The following is a 22,606-nucleotide window of genomic DNA, read 5'->3' as shown; positions in this document are numbered from 1 at the left end:
GCAGGAGGGCAAGTTATGCTGATTTACAGCCCCTTCTAGACTATGTCTGAGCCCAAACTCCCCCGACTTCATTGGCATCATTCTTTCCGATATTAATTAGCACGACAAAAGCAAAATGCTTTTTAATTGGTGAAGATAAGCAATTTTCAGGGGTTTAATTGCCATTTTAAAATTTTTTTTTTTTTTTTTTTATTTATTTATGATAGTGAGAGAGAGAGGCACAGACACAGGCAGAGGGAGAAGCAGGCTCCATGCACCGGGAGCCCGATGTGGGATTCGATCCCGGGTCTCCAGGATCGCGCCCTGGGCCAAAGGCAGGCGCCAAACCACTGCGCCACCCAGGGATCTTAATTGCCATTTTAAATTGTTTTGTATGGGAGAAGAGAGAGCCTTCATACCAGTAAAAAAAAAAAAAAAGTATTTCTCTTTTCCTACGTTTTTATTGATGAGTAAGTTATATTTATGTAGTAAAATTTCAGTCAATACATGTTACAAACGACTTTCCCAGTTTATCATATTTTTTTTTCAACTTGGCTTATGGAGCCTTTTGAACAAATTGATCAATATTTTACGTTTCCTGGCTTTGCTATGATGATAAACTCTTTTCCCAGTCTTCAGGATTATGCGGTGTGTTCCTTTCTTCCTTCAGCTATTTTTAAGGTTTCATTTGTTGCATTTACATTTTTAATCCACCTGGAATGTATTTATGTTCTAGGCTAGTTTCTGGCCGCTCTCCCAGAAAACAACAATCAGGTGTTGCCTAGCAACCGCCACTTGGGTTGGAATTGGGCTTCTTTGAGAGGGAAGAACAGCTGCACTCCCCTCCGAGTGGCCGGCAACCCCAAGCGTTGCCTAGTAGCGCCATTTCAGAGGATGTGATTGGACCCTTCACACGACCCTCCCCCCATCTCTCCGCGGCAGAAAAAATTTAACCAGAAACCTAATCTCGCCGATAGAAAACTAGGGCAGCGTATGCGTTGCATAGCAACCAGGTCTCCGGCCCCTCCCATTGAAACCAGAGGCGGAGCGGGCGCCTCGCTCAAAGATGGCGGCCGACTACGGCTCTCTCCATGTATGTCACTCTCCACAGTCCTGACAATGACCCAATCTTCCCCGTCAGGCCCCTGAAGGGGTTCGCTATGCTCTTAATCTTGCACGCGGCGGGTACCTACGAGGATGGAGATAGAACCAGCGCGCCCTGCGTGCCCCGCACAAACATGGCCGCGGGCGCGCCGAGCCGCGGCGCTAAGACGTCCCGCGCCGGGGGGCGCGCAGCGCAGGCGCACTTCCGCTCTTTCCACAGCGGCTGCGGCGGCCGCGGCGGTGGCGGCGGTGGCGGCTGCTGCGCGGGGCATGGTCCCCGGGTCGGAGGGCCCGGCCCGCGCCGGGGGCCTCGTGGCTGACGTGGTGTTTGTGATCGAGGGTACAGCCAACCTGGGGCCTTACTTCGAAGGGTTGCGCAAGCACTACCTGCTTCCGGCCATCGAGTGAGTGCCGTTTCCCCGACTTCCAGCCCGGCCCTCCGACTTTAGTTTTCCACAGTCTCTTGCCTGACCCCGACCTTTTACCTCCGACCCTCGCAGGTATTTTAATGGTGGTCCTCCTGCCGAGACGGACTTCGGAGGAGACGTGAGTCTTGGGACTCCTGAGTCTGTAGAAGGAGGGAGGCGGGGACCGGACTCCTGAGTCTGAGGAAGGAGGAGCCCGGGGACCGGACTCCAGGGTCCGAGGGGCGGAGGGGGCCGGGGATGGACTCCAGAGTCTGAGGGGGGAGGAGTCCAGGACCGGACTCCTGAGTCGGAGGGCGGAAGAGCTGGACGGGAGTTCCAGATGAAAAGTTCCTCCCTCCTCCTCTCCCAGTATGGGGGTACCCAGTACAGCCTCGTGGTGTTCAACACGGTGGACTGCGCTCCCGAGTCCTACGTACAGTGTCACGCTCCCACCAGCAGCGCCTATGAGTTTGTCACCTGGCTCGATGGCATTAAGTGAGCATTTTCTTGTGTTAGGGGGTGGGTTGGGGGACCCTGTGAGGGACCATGAACGGATGGCGGCTTGACTTGAGTTTCAGGAACCGTCGCTCACACTGGGTGGCTGAAAGGACTGAGAGGGATTGTTTTTGTCCATAAGTCACTTCTGTGGTGGGTTCCGTGTGCTCAGCGTTTTTGCCCTCCGATGTGGAAGTAGAAAAATCTTCTCAGTTTGGGAGGCCTGTTGAGCTCCAGCTCCGATCTCGTACTGTGTGGTTCTCCGCATTTGGTCGGCTGTTCCTCATCTCCACCGTAGTATTCCTATTTCACATGGGCCTCTTGAAGCCTGAGTGCAAGGGGGGCGTGGGGCCTAGGCCAGGATAGATCTCTCTGTGCTCTGAATGGGATTTGGAATGTTCACATTGCAGGCTCCCGCGGGTACAGATAGCCTGTGGTCATATCACAGCTAAACCATCAAACTCCCAGACCCAAGAGTCCCTGCTCCCTTTGTGCCTAATGTAGTTTATCTCTTGTCGCTTTATTTATTTTTTTTAAGATTTTATTTATTTATTTATGAGAGACACAGAGAGAGATGCAGAGACATAGGCAGAGGGAGAAGCAGGCTCCCTGCAAGGAGCCCAATGCGGGACTCGATCCTGGACCCCAGGATCATGCCCTGAGTCAAAGGCAGATGCTCAACCACTGAGCTACCCAGGCGTCCCTATCTCCTGTCTCTTTAAAGGGGGGGATTAACATTATAGTACTTGTGTTAATTATTTATTGTGTTATTTATTCTTTGTTGTGTAACACATTATCCCAAAACTTAGTTGCTCAAAACAATAAACGTTGATTATCTCATGCCATTTCTGTAAGTAAGGAATTCAGGACTGGCCTAGCTGGATAGTTCTGGCTCAGGGCCTCATGAGGTTGCAGTCATGCAAGGGACCAATTTGTTTTCAAGGTAGCTCACTCTGTGGCTGGGGGAATGTTCTCCTGACGTGGCAGCTGGCTTATTTCAGACGAAGCAACACAACAGAGAGGGCAAAGAGGAAGCTACAAGAGTTTTTATGATCGAGTTTTAGAAGCCACACAGCGTTGTCTCTGCCACATTCTGTTTGGTAGAGAAGTCAGTCCTGTTCAGTGCAGGGAGCATGAGGGGAGGTGAATCTCAAGGGTGTGAATAACAGGAGGTGGGGATTGTTGGGGGTGGGGGGTGCTAGCTACCATGACTTCATAGGCATAGGCATTCTTTGGGAATTGAATGAGTTAGTTGGCTACTACTTAAAACAGCACCTGACATGTATTAAGTGCTATGTTAGTGTTCACTGTTGTTTCATGCCTGTTTCTTGGTTTGTGAATAGATAATGGTAGTTCAAATGTCCATGCTCTCTGGAGGATCACAGGAACTAATTTTCCTATGGTGCCTTCATACTGCCTAGCCCAGGTCTGGTCTGTGGTTAGAGTTCATGAAACGGCACTGGTTCATGATGGCTCTTCTCTTCATTCGTTTGTACGGCAAGAGTTTGCTACTTAGCAAACTGAGTGCCTGCTCTGTTCCAGGCTATGTGTGTGCAGGACTAGGTGCTGCACGCCCACTGGGAAGTTGACACCCAAGTTTGACCCCTCATGGCCATTAGAACTAGTAGTCAGGACAGAGTAGGATTTCCCAACCTCAGTACTGTTGACACTTTGGGCCAAATAATTCATTATTGTGGGGGATTGTCCACATGGCAGGATGTTCAGTAGCCTCCCTGGCCTCTAGCCACCAGGTGCCAAGAGCCACCTCCAAGTTGTGACCAACAAAAACGTCTACAGATGATTGTCAGCTGTCCCCTGAGGCAGGGGGTAGGGAAGGACAAAATCCACCCCAAATGAGAAGTACCGAGATAGGTTGTTTTAAGACATGAATAATGGTAAGACGGGACTCCCTGATGCCCAAGTTCAAGTCTGATGTCTAAGTCCCTAGCGCCAAGCACAAGGTCTGGCACCAGGGCGGTCTAAGGAGAACTGGGTGGAATGAGGGAATATGTGAGTGAATGCCCAGAATGCATTTTTATATATATATATATATATATATATATATATATATATATATATATATATAAATTTTTTTTTTAAGATTTTACTTATTTATTTGAGAGGGAGACAGAGTGTGGCAGAGGGAGAGGGAGAAGCAGACTCCCCTCTGAGCAGAGAGCCTGAAGCCGAAACCTGGGCTCAATCCCAGGACTCTGAGATCATGACCTGAGTCAAAGGCAGATGCTTCACTGATGGATCCGCCCAGGCGCCCCCTGAATGCACTTTATACTCTGATTCTTCCCAGTGAACTATAAGCTTCAGGACCCAACTCAGAGGTCCCTTCCCTGATGCTGGCAAGCAGCCATCACTCCCTCCTCTGGGCCTGCCCCTCCCAGCCGTCCCCTGTCGCAGCCCCATGCCTCTGGACTATGAATGGCTAGGTCCCTGGTGGTCCTTCTGCTTTTTGTTTCCAGCTGGGGCCTGGCACTCAGAAGGTCTCAGAAGACCTTGACAGTAAATAAATGAGTGAAAGCCATGAAGAAGATAATCACCAAGAAACCAAAGCTTCTGGTAGGTGTTGACAGGTCAGGACAAGCAGTTAAACCCCTTTATTTGAAACTTCCCAGAGGCACCTGGGTGGCTCCATTGGAAGAGCATGTGACTCCCGATCTCGGGGTTGTGAGTTTGAGCTGCACACTCAGGTGTAGAGATGACTTAAATAAGTAAAGAGAAACTTCAAAATAAAATAAAATAAAAAAACCTTAAAGATGGACAAATAAATCTTTCCAGAGCCCCTGGAAGATAAGAGGGAGATACTTTTTGAGCACATTCAGCATATACCCACACCTCCTCCTAAATCAGCTTAGAATACACTATATCTTTAGCCAAATGAAAAAGCTTTGTATGCTGTGTGCTCCCTGCGGAATTCTCCCAATCGGTTGATAAACATTTTAAGCCATTTACATTGGCAGCAGTCAGCGGTTTACCAAGTCCTGTGTAACCACCTAAATTCAGTTTCTGTGACGTTGCCGGGGGAGTCTGGCAAAGAGATCACAGAGTTGGCGGGTTTTGTTCACGCCCTGAGAAGAAATCTTATCTTCTCCTGGAACGTCCCTAACTTAAGGAACAAAGTATGTAGTGTGATCTTTGAAACATCCTTGCTTTGGGAAGATTTATTTCTGATGTTCCAATTCCTTTCTTTCAAGAGGGGTGGGGATTGTTTCCTCCTCCCCTACAGCGATTGACCCAGAATCAGAAAGAATAGAGGTAGAAGGAAAAGAGCCCTGAGTGTGTTCTCCCTAGCACTGTGACAGTCTGTTTGTTCATTCATTCACTCCTTTTCACAAATGTTTGTGGAGGAAACTGTCCTGAGCCCTGAGGAACTGGGGACCTAAGACAGGCCAAGCCTGGCTGCTGTTCACATTCACTCATTTTGATCATACCTCAGTGGGGATGAGGACCCTCCAAAGGCTTATTACCCTGTGAAAGTGGGCACTGAAGACTCCAGTGGTTGTGGGGGGGAGGTGTGGGCATCAGCAAGAGACCTGGGGAAGCAGTAAGAATCAGAGCCCACCTGTAGCACCAGGGCACGTTCATCTTCATGTTTGCACCATTGAAGACTTTGCTTGGAATTCAGGTTCATCATGAACTTTATGATATTTAAAATATATTATGTAACTGACCAGATTTTTACTTCTCCCCATTTTCAAGTGTTTCTCATTTCCCAGACGAAATATTTGTTACATATCTCTCTGAGCACGGAACAGACAGCCTACACTCAGGAAGGGAAGAACAAGTTTTAGGATCTCAGGGTGATTGATTGGTCACATTTTCCCTCATAAGTTACTTTTTTAAATTGAGGTAAAATTCACATAACAGAAGTGATTGTTTTAAAGTGAACAATTCAGTGGCGTTTAGTATGCTTACGCTGTGCAACCACACAGCCCCAAAACACAGTTTCATGCCCCTAAAAGGAGACATGCACACATGACACAGTTGTTCTGTATCTTACCCCCTGCACTCCCCCCTAGCCTTCTGGCCAGGCCCAGCCAGGGCACCTTTGGCTCTAAAAGGCTTATGAAAATAGTGGTTTGATTTATTCAGGAACAGGAAGCAGCTGCAGAGTGGATGCAGGGTTGGTTTATTCGTTGGGGTCTACCCCAACTCTGGCCTTAAAGTTCTGGTGCAGAACAGAGTCCCTGTGGTGAGGAAGAGAAGGTCTGGGAGCAGGGGGTGGGGGTAAGGAGCAGCAGCATAGCATGAATGCCCTGAGAGGGGGAAGGAAGGCATCGGGGTCATGGGGCCTAGCGGGAGAAGAGGGTGGAAGCCTGCAACTGGAAAGAATGGGCATGAGAGCTGGGGAAGGGAGTGGAGGGGTCGAGCTGCTGTGGCTTACTCATCCAGGAGGCCTTTTCTGAAGCCCTGTGTGTCCTTGAGCATGTTGGACACAAGCTAGAGATACCTCAGACCGACCACTTGGTCTCCCTCCCTGAAAGCTGCCCTGGCTCTGGGAGTCAGGTGCACTGTGGAGGTAAGCTTGACAGTCACAGTATACAGTGACATGTGATATGATTGAGGGTGGGGCCTAAAATCAGGTGGCAGCTGAGGCAGGCTTCCTGGGGAAGGTTGTTGGGCTTAGGTGGGGGGTGTCATAGGATAGATAAGCAGGGATTTTCCTCCTGGGCCAGAAGAGGGGTGAACAGCACAAGACAGAAGACTGGTTATGTGGCAGATCATGGAGACCAGGGACATGTGAGACATTCTGGGGTACTTGTACCCAGAGGAGGGTGGAGCAGGAAGGTGGGCAGAGCCCGAGGCACGGAGGGTCTCAGATGCCCAGCTAAGAGCATAGCTTTATTCTGGCCTTAACAGACATGGTTGGATTAGGCAGCCCTTTGTTACGTGTATGTACGTGTGTATCTAAACTCTGTGTCACACATGGGGCTCAAAGTCCGACCCCAAGATCGAGAGTCCCACGCCCTGCCAACTGAGCCAGTCCCAAACCTTTAGCCATTCGTTTTTCAGCACACTTTTCCAGAGGCCTCCGTGATGCCAGACTGTGGGGTAAGAGAGGACTCAGACCTGTCCTTGCCTCAGGGAGACCAGCGCAAGGGCCACAACTCACGGGGACAGGGCCCTCAAAGCTCCCAGGGAGGGGCCCAGTCTGCACACATGTTCAGAGTCAGCCTTTAACAACCACGTGACCTGAAGAGCTGTGGTGATGGCAGCTGCACTCACCTAGAGGCCTTCCCTACACCACACCCCACATGACCCGGTGTCTTTTCTGCACATCAGATGGAAGAGAAACTGGAATCTGTATATTGGTTACCTGGGGCTGCCAAAAGGAAATAGTAAAAACTGGTTGGCTTAGGGGCACCTGGGTGGCTCAGTCAGTTAATTAAGCGTCTGCCCTCGGCTCAGGTTATGGTCTCAGAGTCCTGGGATCGAGCCCTGCATCAGTCTCACTACTCAACAGGGAGTCTGCTTCTCCCCCTTCCTCTGCCTCACCCCCTACTTCTGTGTGTGGGTGCACTCGCACACTCAGTCAAATAGATAAGTAAAATCTTAAAAAGCAAAACAAAACTGGTTGGCTTAGAACCACAGAAAGAGGAATCCCTGGGCGGCTCAGCCGTTTGGCACCTGCCTTCAGCCCAGGGCGTGGTCCTGGAGACCCGGGATTGAGTCCCACATTGGGCTCCCAGCGTGGAGCCTGCTTCTCCCTCTGTCTGTGTCTCTGCTTCTCTCTCTCTCTGTGTGTCTCTCATGAATAAATAAATAAAATCTTAAAAAAAAAAAAAAAAAACACACACACACACAGAAAGGTAGTGACTCACAGTTTAGTGTGGAGGAGTCCAGGATCAAGGTGTGGGCAGGGCCATGTTCCCTCTGGAACCCCTAGGGGAGGCTCTTTGTCTCTTCCAGCCTCTGATGTCCCTAAATGATCCTTGGCTTGTGGTAGTGTTGCTCCAATATCCACATGGCATTCACCTTGTGTCTCTACATTGTCTTCCTTCTGAGCATGTCTGCTTCTGTATCCAAATGTCCACATTGGATTTTGATCACAAGGACACAGGTCATGTTGAATTAGGGCCGACCCTGTGACCTCTGTAGTCACCTCACCTCTGTAAATATCCCGTTTCCAAATAAGATCACGTCTGGTACTGGGAGTTAGGACTTCAACATTTCTTGGGGAGCGGGGCACAATTCAACCCATGACAAGGGGAGGACGGAGGAGGCCCCCACATTGAGCTGGGAGGGTGGGCCAAGGCCAGGCTGGCTTTAAACATGGAACAGCCCAAAGGGAAGGTGCACAGGGATGGGGACACGGGATGAGATCCTAGGCCAGGTGTCCTGGGCTCTTCCCTGTTCTGTGTTCTGGCAGGACTGCTGGCCAGAGGGCCTCCATCAGGAGAAGACAAACAGCCCTCATCCGCATTCACTAGGCCTGGCGCTGAGTCAGCACGGGATAGAACAGGAAGCTCAACAGGGTCTCTATGCCCCAGTGCAAAGTGGAGTGTGGGGAGGAGGGTGACACAGGTGCAGGCTCTCCAGGTGTGAGCTGGGGGCTGGGAGGTGGCAGCCCTGGGTGCCACGGGGAACCCTGGGGCTGATAGTCTCACCCCTTGCAGGTTCATGGGCGGGGGTGGTGAGAGTTGTAGCCTCATCGCGGAAGGCCTCAGCACGGCCCTGCAGCTCTTCGATGACTTCAAGAAGATGCGGGAGCAGATGTGAGTGTGCCCAGTACGTGGGGCCCCTAGGTGTCTCCTTCCACCTGACTTTGTTTGTCGCAGGACTCCACCCACGCCTCACACCAGGTGGGGGGGGCGGGTGGGCTGAGTGCTGAGTGCTCTAGGCAGGCGGCAAGAGGTGTCCCCTGGCCAATGCCTGGTCTCGGTGTCCTCATTGGGAAGAGGAGCCTTGCTCTGGGTCTGCCGCCTGCTTCCCCTATCTGCTAGGGAAGCCAGAGGGAGTCAGGAACCTCTCGGGGTCTCGGTGTTCTCGGCTGTAAAATGGGGCTGGTACTCCCAACTTCCTGTGGGATGGACCACTTGCACCCTGCTGGGGCTAGGGCTGGGTCTGTCCCTTCTGGGGGCCCCTGTTGTTACCGGCTCCACGTCTTTCCTTCTCCCTGGCAGCGGCCAGACACACCGCGTCTGCCTCCTCATCTGTAACTCACCCCCGTACCTGCTCCCTGCCGTCGAGAGTACCACATACTCTGGGTACACCACAGAGAGCCTCGTGCAGAAGATAGGTGAGGTGAGGACTCCTGAGCCTGGGCAAGGGGCTAGGGCTCGACTCCCAGATCTCAGGGAAGAGGGGGCTGGGGCCCGGACTCCTGACTTGGGGCCTGCTCTGCAAACAAACACCTTTGGGAAGAACTATAACCCCAAATCCCCTGTGGCAGCTGATACAGGTCTCAGGGTTGTTTGTCTCAAAGCCTGATGGGAATCCTGTTTTAAGGCCCAGGAGATGTGGTAGCCTGGGGGTGGCCCCTGTGGCCCCACCCTCACCGCTTATCTCTCCTCCTGCAGCAAGGGATCCACTTCTCCATCGTGTCTCCCCGGAAGCTGCCTGCCCTGAGGCTTCTGTTCGAGAAGGCAGCTCCACCGGCCTTGCTGGAGCCGCTGCAGCCACCAACAGATGTGAGCCAGGATCCCCGGCACATGGTGCTGGTGCGGGGGCTTGTGCTGCCAGGTGAGGCCTGAGTACCAGCAGTGGAGTGAAGAGGAGAGGGCCAGGCCCCCTCAACTCTCTCTGACTTGGTTTTTTCTCCCCTTCCTCAAACCCCTTCATGGGGGGCTTGGTTGTTCATGCTTCACTCTCAGTTGGGGGTGGCTCAGCCCCAGGCCCCCTGCAGCCAAAGCAGCCGGTCCCCCTGCCTCCAGCTCCACCCTCGGGTGCCTCACTCTCAGCAGCGCCCCAGCAGCCTCTGCCCCCCGTCCCTCAGCAGTACCAGGTATGGATGTTGCCAGAAAGGGAATGTGTTCCTGGGTCCTTGTGGGATCCCTTGCCTCTTGGGGAGACCTAGCTGGATGCTGGGGCTTGTAGGGTGACAGGACTCTCCACTGGGACGCTAGGATGGGTGGACTCTTGGGGCCAAGGAATCACATCCCTGTGGAGTGATGGGAGTCATCCTGCTGCGGTGTCACAACTGGGGTAGCTGTGCCTAGTTGGGAGGGGGCATGGTGGCATGATCCCACGGGACACCTTGACTGGGGTGTGTGGTCCTCATTGCCTTCCACTCCCAGGTCCCTGGGAACCTGAGTGCAGCTCAGGTGGCTGCCCAGAATGCAGTGGAAGCCGCCAAGAACCAGAAGGCTGGGCTGGGCCCCCGCTGTGAGTCCTGAGGCGGGAATCTGGGGTGGCCTGGGGTTGTCCAGACCTCTCTGCACATTTGTCCCCACCTCTTCTCTTGGTCTTTCCCACAGTCTCACCCATTAACCCTCTCCAACAAGCTGCTCCAGGAGTGGGTCCCCCCTTCAGCCAGGCACCGGCCCCACCACTACCCCCGGGGCCCCCTGGCGCCCCCAAGCCACCCCCTGCTTCCCAGCCCAGCCTGGTCTCCACTGTGGCTCCTGGCCCAGGCCTGGCCCCCCCTGCACAACCTGGGGCCCCATCCATGGTAGGTGTTTGTATGTCTGCCCCACTGCCCTACTCATTCCAGCTGCTAACAGAGCAGAGGCCAAGCAATTTGTCTTCCTGAGGAGGGTGTAAGGGTACATGAGTCTTGTTCTGGTTCCTCAGGGGTTCCTGGGGCTTGTGCCATGGACAACTGAGACTAGAGGGTCTGAGGATGGAATAGTGGGGCTTTGGCTTCTGGTGGGTTAGAACTGTTCAGAGGTGTCCCAAGGGATCCTGGGAGTCAGGATATCCATAGGTCTTCAGAGTCCTGGGATCCTACAAAGTCAGAGCATTTACGGTCTGAGGGACCATCGAGTGGTGTTGAGGAAGGCGCCTGTACTCTGCTCCTCCTGCTTGTCTGTCTCTCTCGGGTCACCCCTCCCAGGAGATGGTCTGACCCTGCTCCATTGCCCTCCTTGCTCCCCTCTGGCAGGCGGGCACGGTGGCCCCAGGTGGGGTGAGTGGCCCTGCCCCGGCGCAGCTGGGGGCCCCGGCCCTTGGGGGGCAGCAGTCAGTGTCCAACAAACTCCTGGCCTGGAGCGGGGTCCTCGAATGGCAGGAGGTGAGTAGCTTGAGGATTCCTATGGATCTCATGGCCTGTTAGGACTGGGGACTAGGCCAGGGTCCCTGTGGGGCCGTGGCTGGCCCTGTGGTCCTGAGTAGAGTCTCAAGGAATCCTTGAATTGGCAACTAGGGAGCTAGTAAGAACTGGGTTGCAAGTGAAGAATGGAAAAGTCTCAGGTTTCAAGGTATGATGGGGGTTCGGGGGATCGTGGCTGATCTAAAAGAGGGGCCCAGGACTTGTGGGACTAAAGCTGAGGGAGGTCCTGAGCTCCGGGCTCCCAGGGTTGGGTGGGAGAAGTGGAGGAGACTGGGCTTTGGGGCTCTCTCCGCCGTGACACACGCTGCCTTTCCACTCAGAAGCCCAAACCTGCCTCCGTGGACGCCAACACCAAGCTGACGCGATCGCTGCCTTGCCAGGTCTATGTGAATCACGGCGAGAACTTGTAGGTGACTGTAGGGCTGGGGGCTGGTTGGACCTGGGCTTGCCTCTACCTGACTCCTCTCCCATCCTGGCCCCCAGAAAGACTGAGCAGTGGCCTCAGAAGCTGATCATGCAGCTCATCCCACAGCAGTTGCTGGTGAGTGGCTCCCGGGAGCATTGCCCACCCCTGCTGGCTGGCTGGTCCCATTCTCTTCCCTCGTCCCTTCCTTGCCTGCCTTCCCCCCTCAGCATGCTGGCCGGCCTGTGTGGGCCTGTGTCTCTCCCTCAGACCACCCTGGGCCCTTTGTTCCGGAACTCAAGGATGGTGCAGTTCCATTTCACCAACAAGGACCTGGAGTCCCTGAAAGGCCTCTACCGCATCATGGGCAATGGCTTTGTGAGTCTGGAGCTGGGCACCTGCAGGGCTTCTAGAACCAAGATGGCGGGAGGGATGGGGTGCTCCCTTCTCCTTCCCTTCCCCTTCTTCCTCCTGCCCTTCTTCCTCCTCCACCCTCCTTCTCTTCCTCCTCCTCCTCCTCTTCCTCCTCCTGCTCCTCAGGGCTGACTGGTACGTGTCCTCTCCCAGGCTGGCTGTGTGCACTTCCCCCACACGGCCCCCTGTGAGGTGCGTGTGCTCATGCTCCTGTACTCGTCCAAGAAGAAGATTTTCATGGGCCTCATCCCCTATGACCAGAGCGGCTTCGTCAATGGCATCCGGCAGGTCATCACCAACCACAAGCAAGTCCAGCAGCAGAAGCTGGAGCAGCAGCGTGGGGTGAGCAAGCGGGCCCCCCTCCCTCCAGCACCCACCCCTGCCTACCTGGGTGGGCTTGTGGCCAGACCCCCGGCATCCCTCCTGGGCTCCCCTGTTGGAGCTTACTGTTCTCCGGCCATGTGGCCACCTGAATTCAGTCCCTTCCCCACGTTTTCCTGTGATCTTTGTACCCTTTAGGGTTTCCATTGTCTCTCAGACATGGCCCCCTCTTGGGGACTTGGGAGAATAAGGTTTACTTTGCAGACCATCCACCCCCAAAGAATGTTCCTAGCTCCTAACAGGTTCCCCCACGGGTTTCAGAAGGCTCCCTGACCCCCCAAACACAGGATCCCCCACTCCCACCCCGTCACTGACCTGCTCCCTGTCCCACACAGATGGGGGCACAGCAGGCACCCCCTGGGCTGGGCCCCATTCTGGAGGACCAGGCGAGACCCTCACAGAATCTGGTGAGGAGAGGGCTGGTGGGGTCAGGGCCAGGGCGGGGGAGACCCCAAAGGACACTGTCATTTTGAACTGATCTCAGAGGCCAAGAAGTGTGGGGAATCTGCCTCGTCCCTCATCCTCATCTCTTCCCACCAGCTCCAGCTCCGCCCACCACAGCCCCAACCTCAGGGCACTGTGGGGGCCTCTGCGGCCTCAGGACAGCCCCAGCCCCAAGGGGCTGCCCAGGCCCCCCCAGGTGCCCCCCAAGGTCCTCCTGGAGCAGCCCCTGGCCCCCCCCCTCCTGGACCCATCCTTCGGCCTCAGAACCCTGGGGCCAACCCCCAACTGCGGAGTCTCCTCCTCAACCCACCTCCGGTGAGATTTGGGGGTGGGGGGCAGATGGGAGCCATGGGGCTGGGCCCTAGGCCCTAGGCCCTGAGGTTCTGGTTGTTTTGTTCGGGAGGAAGGAGGTTGGCTTTGATCAGAGGGTGTGAATAGGGCCCCACCAAGGGCTCCAGGCAGACTGGTTCCTCTGTGTCTGTCTTACATGGGTTTCTGCTAAGATACCTTTAAAGAAAGACCCCCACCCCCCACCCCCTGCCCAACCACTGGATGAGATGTTCTCTGAGCACCTCTGTGCTAGAGGCTGCTTGGTGGGGTGGGGGCTCTCTACTGGGGGCCTCTGAGCCACTTTCTTTGTTCTCTCAGCCTCAGACTGGGGTGCCCCCACCCCAAGCTTCCCTCCACCACCTCCAGCCACCAGGGGCTCCAGCACTGTTGCCACCACACCAGGGCCTGGGGCAACCCCAGCTGGGGCCCCCCCTCCTGCACCCACCACCTGCCCAGTCCTGGCCCACACAGCTTCCCCCGAGAGCTCCGCTGCCAGGTAAGGAGTTCCCCGGGGAGGGCGGAGGTCTGGACTGAGTGTCCCAACAGCCCCTGGGCTAGAGCCTCAAGACTGAGGGCTCCTGGGAAGTGAAGTCCTGGATTCGAGAATGGAAGCTGCTCCCCACCCCCTTCTTGGGAGGCTCTGAGGGCTATTGGAAAAATACAGCCCAGGGGGTCAAGATCTAGTAGGGCAAGAGCTCTTTTTGTGATTCCATTCCTGTGTGTCCCCGGGGTTGATGGGAAACCTAGTCTTAGGGCCAGAGAAGTAGTGTGGGGGATGGGCTCCTAAAGGCTCATGGGAATCAGCACATTTGCGACCAGACGGGGCCAGAAGGTGCCTCCGATGGATCCCCCTGGGGCTTCCTAGAAAAGTCATTACTTCGGGCTTCCAGAGGAAGAGGGCGGAAGCAGACCCAGGGCCCTCTAGGGCCCCAGGGACTACTGGGAGATGCAGTCCCTTCCCCACTGCCCCCCAGGTCAGATGCTGCTGAGCGGGGGTCCCCGGGGCCCGGTTCCCCAGCCGGGCCTGCAGCCCAGCGTCATGGAGGACGACATCCTCATGGATCTCATCTGAACCCCCGACACCCAATAAAGTTCCTTTTAACACACGCCCCGGCTCCCGTCACTGACGTCCCCCAGGACTGGGCAGGCGGAGACCTGGGGGGAGACCTCTGTGTCCCTGCTCTCGCTGCAGCACATGTCCCTGAGGCTCTGGGCTGGTGACACCAGGGCCTCTGCAGTGAGTCAGGCAGTCTGGTGCAGCCTGGCTTTGGGCTGGGGGGTGGGACATGGAGGTAGGCAGGCAGAGCCCAAAGGACCGTGTGCCCTGGTGGAAGTAGGGTTGGTACCCGGAAGAGGGCTCTGAGCCAGCTGAGCTCAGCAGTCTTGGAGGAGAAGCGGGAGTTGATGAGGCCAGGAAGGAAGGCAAATGGTTATCTAGGTATGGGGACAGCAGAAGTGAATGTGTGAAGGCAGGAGAAAGATTGGGATGTTCAGAGGCCCAAGTCCAGCGTGAGGAAGGAGGGACCCAGAGAGGGAGGCAAGTGCCAGGTTGGGAGGAGGCTTGGGTTCTAAACTGAGTGGCTCGAGGTTTGTCCTGAGGACACAGAAGAGCCAGGGAAGGCCATGGGCAGGGAGCAGGTCTGGGCGGGCTGGCTAGCACAGCCTCTGGGTTGTGAAATGTGACGGGACAGGGCGAGACAAGGCCAGGAATGCAGGGAGGAGGCTAGGGTGGTGGCCTGGGGAGGGGAGAAGCCAGTGGAGGGGTTGGGGTCTGAGGCAGGGGGCAAGTGGGGTGAGTCTGGGAATGGCATGCCATGTGAAGGAATTGGGGGTGAAGAGGTGGGGTCAGAGTCAGTCCCTGGCTCCTGGCCTGGGTACTGGTAGATGGTTGAGCCTCCCCACGTGAGGGAACTGAGATAAGGAGCCAGTAGCGAGTGCTAATGGTCCAAGGAAAGTCGAAGTCACAGCTCACATGTGGGGAGTTCAGGATGTGTTCTTAGGAGACAGCATATGTTTGATTGTTGAAGCCACAGGAGTGGATGTGATTCCATGTGAGGAGAGGGCCAGTCCCAGGTCCCAGAGACTGACTTTCCAGGGCTTTAGACAGGGAAAACCTGGCAGGGAATAGGTTTGGAACGTGGCGAGGCAAGAATGGCCTCAGGGAGATGTCTAGGGGGCAGCTGGGTACAGACACGATGTGGAGTACAAGGATGGTCCAGCCAGGAGGCAGACAGCTCGTGGTCTGTTGCCAGACTCTAGACTATCCAGACTAGCATCACTCAGCGCGTGGTCCATGCCTGGACCACCAGCATCCGCATTGTTTGGGACGCTGGTTAACATCTGATTCCTGGGCCCCATCTCAGGAGAGAGGTTGCAATCTGGTGGCCCGTGGGCCACTCTACAGATGAGTTTTGTTTGGCCTTCCCTGTGTTAGCACCGGTAGCATTTTTTCCTAATGGGTTAGCTATAAAAATCAGGATAATTCACACACACACACACACACACACACAAACACACACACACACACTCTCACATACAGACACACATCCAATCTGCAGCCTTGGCTTCTCTTGACAAGTCAGAAGTTCTGGCACCTCTGGGCCTGCCCTTCTGCCTAGGAACAAGGGGCTGGAGCTGCCCCTTTCGATGGGGCGTGTGCTCTCTGATTCGCCACAGTCCCCACCACTCCCGTTTGGCTCCCCCACCGCCAGGCAGAGGGTCATTGCCTTTGGGCTGGCACTGTGGTTGTTCCTGTGGTAGCATTCAGAGGCAAGTGAAATCTCTTTTGTACCCATGTCTCTATCAAAAGTGGCAAAACGAAAGAGAGACCGAGAGGGCCACGTGTTTCGAGAAAAATGGGAGCGAGCCTATTTCTTTGTGGAAGTGAAGAGCATGCCTATGTGTTTAATATGCAAAAAAATCGTATCTGTGTTGAAAGAATACAACCTGAGACGTCATTACGAATCAAAGCACAGTAAGAGCTTCGACCAGTATACAGAACAGATGCGAGATGCGATACTCGCTGAGCTGAAAAAGGGCCTCAAGTGTCAGTAGGGTTCGCTTTGGAAAGAAAGCAGGTACGAGAAGCGGCGTGGCTGCAAAGTGCAGTTGGAGTAACGAGAAAAGCACTACCCCGGGCGTTAAAGCCTTCGACGGATGGCAGATGGCGAGTTTATAAAGGAGCAGGACAGCGGGTCCTGGGCAGAACCACTCGCCTGTTGAGACTATCCTCTTAGCCTGATGGGCGTTTGTGTTGCGCCATAAGTTGAAGATAAAACCAGAAGATTTACAAGTCCAGTTGCTTGAAAGAGTCGACTCCATTGTGGCCTTTTCTATCGTTGCTCATGAACTCTTACCACCTGGTTAGCTTTATTTATTTGTGGTATTGAGAATTTTGATGTGACCGAAGAAGTCTGTGACACGGTGCCCAGGCAGCCCCAACTCTGGGAGATGAGCTATTTTTTTGTGTGTCTATTGACAGATTTCCTAAGCACACTTGCAGACCGTCATGGTAACCTCATGATCTGTGTCACAGGGAGCCTTGTCAGGACACCTCAATCCCAGGAGGCAACATTTGGTGACACAAGTCAGCTCTTTGCCTCAGTCACCAGGACTTGAGTTGTGTTCAGAAGGAACACACTGAGGACGTCCTCCACACGCTCCTGTGCTTTAACCATGGGCAGGTGGATGGTGACCTTGACCCAATGTATTTTATAGAGGCTCTGTGACCTGGTCGTCACATGATGGTGTGGAAGGGATCTGAACTGTTGAAATCGACTTGATTCATCTCCAATGAGACAAAGGCCACACCTTCATTCCCCCCGAGAAGGTCAGGCAAAGACTTTTTGGTCGAGGTTATATGACCCTTCTGAACACTATTTCTCTGCAAAGATGTTCACAAACAGCTACTTGAATGTATGATCGTGTTTTGTCCAGGCCTGGCAAAAACAGGGAAGCCACCGGCAAGGAATATAATCCTTCGCCACTGTTGCTTTCCAGAAATGAAAGACATGGCCTGGACCATAGTCACCCAGACGGTGGGGTTCAAGACCAAATTCCCCCAAAGGCTCTCTATGTCCAGACTTTGTGAAAAAGAACTAACACTGTCCAGTTTGCCTTGGTCTGTTACTGTCGATCGTGTGAATGCAGACTACGAGTAGTAGTTCTGACTGCAGGGCGGTAGGGTGCTGGTTCCTAACTGTGATGCCATTGGAAGATCGCAACCCTACAACCATCTCCAGCTGGTGTCTTGAATCTTGGCGTTTGGAGGTGCCCATGCTTGTAAACAGCTGTTTTCCGTTACAAAATTGAATCAAATTAAATCCCGTTCCCAGTTACGGATTCAACGTTGAATTCTAAACCGCCTGTCCCACCGTGACATCCAAAGCCTGACGCTGACCTCTTGGTGCGGAAGGGGGTGAGGTCAGCCTTCTGGCTTCAAAATCAAAGGAGCAAAAGAATTATGAAAGAGAAAATTTTAATAATTAAATATTTCTATTTTTCAATTTGTATTTTTTCAATTTTGAATTTGAAATATAAACTCCAGTATCATACATGTTTGTATTATGTTCCATGCATTCACCATCGTTCAGTAAAGATACAATTTGATTATATTTCTGGCCGTCGACTTTTCTCATGCCTGGCTAGTTCACTCATTTATGTGGCCCGCCTGGCTCCTGTAGGCATTTGAGTTTACCATCCCTGCCCTGGCACTGCTGAATGGAATCTGGGGGGTGGGAGGGAGGCTGGAAATCAGCATTTTGAACGAGCTCCCTAGGTGGCTCTCACACAGACAAAAGGTGGAGCAGGAGACTCTGGAGGTAGATGAAGGGAAAGTGGGTGATGTTTCCCGGGCAGTGTGTGTAGCAGGGGTTTTTGAAAACTCAGATGGCTTCAGGGACCAGGCAGGTGATGGAAATGTGTGAAGCGGACAGGTGTAAGACAGTAGGGAGTGATGGGGACTGTGGCGAACTTGCAGAGTGCTTGCCCCACCTAGTGGCATTCAAATTGCAACAACAACAACAACAAAACACTGTGAGGACCAAACAAAATCCGGTTGGGGGTCTGACAAGGCCACCGGGCCGCCATTTTGCGACCTCTGGAAGAAGATTTGGGTCAAAGACATTCTTGGGACAGATCCACAAATCAGGGTTGGGCAGGGAGCCAGAAGGCAGGAGGACCAGGCAAGTGTGTTCTGGAAGCTGAGTGTTTTTGAGGAGAGAGAGTGATCATCAGATATGCTGCAAGGAGAAGATGAGGGGAGTACAGCCAGCACTGTTTCCACCCGGTTGGTGGAAATAGCCCTGTAAGGAAACACAGGTTTGAGTCCGGGACAGATTGATCAAAAAGAAATGTTTCCAGCTGCTGGTTTGTCCATTTCCGGCCAGTGAGGCCCTCTTGACCTCAGCACCCAGGTAGATGAACCGAAGGGTCCAGCCTGATGCACTCACAGGCGCGTGTTCTTGAGGAGAGGCACAGGAGAGCCCAGGGTCACTAGAATGGAGAAGGAAATAGTGAAGAGCTTAGAACAGCAGGGGTTAAACTCCGGCTCTCTTACCCATTAGCTCTGGCTTCAGGCAGGTCCCTGTGGCTCTCTGAGCCGGTTTCCCCCCCGTGACAGGCAGCAGCTTCTCCACAGGGTTGAGCACGTGGCAGGCTCAGCACCGTCCTCCCCATGGGAGAGCTGCTCTTAGCTCTTGTTCTCACTGGTCAAATGCACTCCCAGAAGGCAAGTGTAGTGGGCCAGCCTGTTTCTAAAAGTGCAGGCCAACTTGTCAAGATCACCAGAGCATCCATGGAGGTTGTAATTGGTCAAGCGACTAGTGGAAACATTTCTTTTTAAGATTTAATTATTTATTTATTCATGAGAGAGACAGAGAGAGAGAGAGAGAAGCAGAGACACAGGCAGGGGGAGAAGCAGGCTCCATGCAGGGAGCGGAACGTGGGACTCGATCCTGGGTCTCCAGGATTATGCCCTGGGCCGAAGGCAGGTGTTAAACCACTGAGCCACCCAGGGATCCCTGGAAACATTTCATTTTTGATCAGTTTGCTTTGGCTGCATCCAGAGCTGGAAGCAAGACTAGGAAATTCGTGAGAATTCTCCCAACTGGCAAAAGTGGCAGAACATAAGTGTGTGTGTGGGGGGGGAGGTTAGAGCAAAAATGTTTTATTTATTTTATTTTATTTTATTTTATTTTATTTTATTTTTTTATTTTATTATTTTATTTATTTATTATTTTATTTTATTTTATTTTTATTTTTATTTTTATTTTTATTTTTATTTTAATGAAAGACACAGAGAGGCAGAGACACAGACAGAGGGAGAAGCAGGCTCCCTGGGGGGAGCCCAATGGGGGATTTGATCCCAGGACCCCAGGATCACGAGCTAAGCGGAAGGCAGACGCTCAACCACTGAGCCACCCTGGCACCCCTGAAATATTTCATATATGTGGGGTCAGTTTATCTTGTTTTTTTCTTTTTTTTTTTCCACTTAAGTAGTGGCCTCGCATCTATATCATTCCTTGCATGTGACCCCATTAAATGGCCACATACCAATTCCACATGGCATCCAGTCTGTAGAGCTTGTGAGTGTGTAACAGACCCTACCAGGCAGGGACTTACACAGCAAGCATTTGGGGCACAGTTGCTCTGGGTCAGGAGTCCAGACGCAGCACAGCTCATACCTCCAGCTCATGGTCCGTCTGGGTTGCAATCTCATCTGAAGGCTCAGCTGGCAGAGGGCCGACTTCCAAGCTCATTCACCGGCTCACTGGTGAGTTTCAGGTCCTCGATGGTGAAAATCTCCCGCCCACCCCCATTTCTGACCACAGAGGCCCCCCTCACGCTACTACTAGCATGGCTGCTGGCTTCTCTGGAAGTGAGTGGGTACCCAAGGTGGAAGCCAGAGTCTTCTTGTAACCCAGTCATAGAAGTGATATCCCATCACTTCGGCCATATTTTGCACATTACAACTCAGGAGGCCCAGCCCCCACTGAAGCTGAGGAAAAATAATGGGAATATAATACCAAGAGGTGTGGGGGTCCCAGGGGCCATGTTGGGAGCTCTGCCACATGGCACATGGCAGTTGGTTAGCTGTGCCAGTTTTCACTTAATCAAAAATGCTGTAGAAAATGAGCATATATGTATTTTCATATATTTTTTGTTCCTTTGTGCCAGCATTCCTGTGGGATCCATTCCTAAGAGCAAAATTTCAGGATTGGAGATCATGCCGATTTTGTTTCACTTCACTCTTTAAAAATTGAACTTTTTTTTTTCCCTATATATAAAACCTTTATATGATTCATACTTTAAGAGGTTCTAAAACCAACCCAATGCATGGTCTCTCCCAGCTCCCTCTGGAGATCAATTACCAATTTTCTGGTGGTTTTTTTATTTTTTATTTTTTGTTTTGTGTAAGGTCCATGCTCAACATGGGGCTTGCACTCACAACCCTGAGATTGCGTTGTTTGCTTTACCGACTGAGCCAGCTAGGCGCCCCTCAATTTTTTTTTATAGATATTAGTTATTTATTCATGAGAGACAGGAGAGAGAGGGGCAGAGACACAGGCAGAGGGAGAAGCAGGCTCCATGCAGGGAGCCTGATTGGGCGGGGTGGGGGGGTTCCATCCAGGGACTGTGGGATCACACCCCGAGCTAAAGGCAGATGCTCAACCACTGAGCCACCCAGGCGCCCCTCAAGTACCAATTTTCTCATGTGTTCTTTTGGAGCTACGTACAAGCAGGTGGAAGCAAACAGAAAGACATTCATTTTCTGGGTCTGCTAACCAGTGCAGGCTAGTTTATATTTCTAAAACAGCTTTACAAAAAAAAAAATAAATAAAACAGCTTTACAGGAGGTATAATTGATAAACAAAACCCTGCACATACTTTGATGAGTTTGGACATCTACATATACTCGTGAAATCGTCCCTGCAATCAAGGTAGACATCTGCCACCTACAAACTTAGGTCCCTTTGGGTTTCTCTGTGTGTGGGGGGTGGCGGGGGGGTAAGAACACAAATGAGATCTACCCCCTTAAATTTCAGCTCACCGTAGAGAATTGCAGTCAGCATTGTGTCATACAGCAGAGCTCTAGAACTTTGATACAGCCTACTTTACTCTGTAGATTACTTTTTTCATCTGACAACATATCTTGCAATTTATACCAGGGCAAAAAGCCCTCTGTTCTTTTTCATGCCTGCAGAGTATTCCCTGTGTGAATTAGACCATTTTTTAAAGCACCTATTATTGGTCACATAGGATGCTTCTGACCTTTGTGGGTGCCCGTCTTTTTTTTTAAAGATTTATTTATTTATTTATGATAGAGAGAGAGAGAGAGAGGCAGACACACAGGAGGAGGGAGAAGCAGGTTCCATGCCGGGAGCCCGACACGGGACTGGATCCCGGAACTCTGGGGCCATGCCCTGGGCCAAAGGCAGGTGCTAAACCGCTGAGCCACCCAGGGATCCCCCCCCTTTTTTTTTCTTAAGATTTTTACTTATTTATTCATGAGAGAGGCAGAGACATAGGCAGAGGGAGAAGCAGGCTCCCTGCAGGGAGCCCGATTTGGAACTCCATCCTGGAACTCTAGGATCATGCTCTGAGCTGAAGGTAGACACTGAACCGCTGAGCCACCCAGGTGTCCCTGTGGGTGCCCATCTTAAGCTGAGGCAAAACTGCCAAATTGCCCTTCCAAAGCCATCTGGTTTCTTGTTAATTTGTGGGTATGGATCTCACCGCACCAGGAGAGGCGAGGTGGGATGTGGTCATCTCCATGAGAGGAAGAAGACCACTGGAGTGTTTGGAACAGTGTGCTGGGGGGGTGCAGGTAATGGCTGAGAGGCAGATGCGAGAAGTGCTGTGGTGACAGGGATGGGCAGGTCCCATCTTGAGTTGATAGCCATGGTGTGCCTCGGGGAAGAGGGACAGGAAAGTGAGGCATTCACTCCTGATGCCCCTCATTTTTTCCATCAGGTGGGGGTCACGAGCTTCTGCTGAGGTTAATCAGGAACCTGGGCTCAAGACCCCCCTCAGCCTGTTCTTGGCCATGATCTCAGGCTTCCACCTCCCCATCCTTGGGTTCCCTGTTTGTAGAATGAGGATGATAAGATTGCCATCCTCATGGCAGGAGTTTATTATTATTATTATTTTTTAATTTTTATTTATTTATGTATGATAGTCACAGAGAGAGAGAGAGGCAGAGACACAGGCAGAGGGAGAAGCAGGCTCCATACACCGGGAGCCCGATATGGGATGCGATCCCGGGTCTCCAGGATCGCGCCCTGGGCCAAAGGCAGGCGCTAAACCGCTGCGCCACCCAGGGATCCCTATTATTATTATTTTTTTTTTATGGCAGGAGTTTAAAAGGGAAATGCTAAGCACAGTGTTCAGCAAGTACCTATTATTATTGCTTTGTCCCAAAAATGA

General features: G+C 52.7%; 1 protein-coding gene across 2 annotated transcripts; it reads left to right on the top strand.

Moving 5' to 3' along the window:
* Positions 1 to 1,297: 1,297 nt before the first annotated feature.
* MED25 (mediator complex subunit 25) lies at positions 1,298 to 17,793 on the top strand. 2 transcript variants are annotated; one of them, XM_072771023.1, is made up of 18 exons: positions 1,298 to 1,487; positions 1,584 to 1,629; positions 1,861 to 1,985; positions 8,615 to 8,713; positions 9,122 to 9,242; positions 9,518 to 9,680; positions 9,812 to 9,942; positions 10,235 to 10,322; positions 10,415 to 10,608; positions 11,041 to 11,169; positions 11,529 to 11,614; positions 11,692 to 11,749; positions 11,882 to 11,989; positions 12,179 to 12,367; positions 12,742 to 12,813; positions 12,947 to 13,165; positions 13,499 to 13,676; positions 15,990 to 17,793. In XM_072771023.1, the coding sequence occupies exons 1-18, from the start codon at positions 1,354 to 1,356 to the stop codon at positions 16,232 to 16,234; spliced, it is 2,385 nt and encodes a 794-aa protein (XP_072627124.1). In that variant the 5' UTR covers positions 1,298 to 1,353; the 3' UTR covers positions 16,235 to 17,793. The 2 variants fall into 2 exon arrangements, with proteins under 2 accessions (XP_072627124.1, XP_072627130.1); XM_072771029.1 differs by lacking the exon at positions 15,990 to 17,793 and adding an exon at positions 14,155 to 14,286.
* The last annotated feature ends 4,813 nt before the right edge of the window (positions 17,794 to 22,606 follow it).

The sequence above is a fragment of the Canis lupus genome, chromosome 1 (assembly GCF_048164855.1).
Source record: "Canis lupus baileyi chromosome 1, mCanLup2.hap1, whole genome shotgun sequence".
In the NCBI taxonomy this organism is placed as follows: Eukaryota; Metazoa; Chordata; class Mammalia; order Carnivora; family Canidae; genus Canis; species Canis lupus.
The sequence above is the reverse complement of the archived record's forward strand: the minus strand, read 5'-3'. Positions and strand labels throughout refer to the sequence as shown.

What these genes read in the sequence shown, in the direction of transcription:
- MED25 (XM_072771023.1), top strand. Translation starts at nt 1,354, where the DNA reads ATGGTCCCCGGGTCGGAGGGCCCGGCCCGCGCCGGGGGCCTCGTGGCT. An exon ending in GGCTGGGCTGGGCCCCCGCT is followed by an intron (nt 10,323 to 10,414) that starts GTGAGTCCTGAG and finishes TCTTTCCCACAG; the next exon opens with TCTCACCCATTAACCCTCTC. An exon ending in TCATCCCACAGCAGTTGCTG is followed by an intron (nt 11,750 to 11,881) that starts GTGAGTGGCTCC and finishes TCTCTCCCTCAG; the next exon opens with ACCACCCTGGGCCCTTTGTT.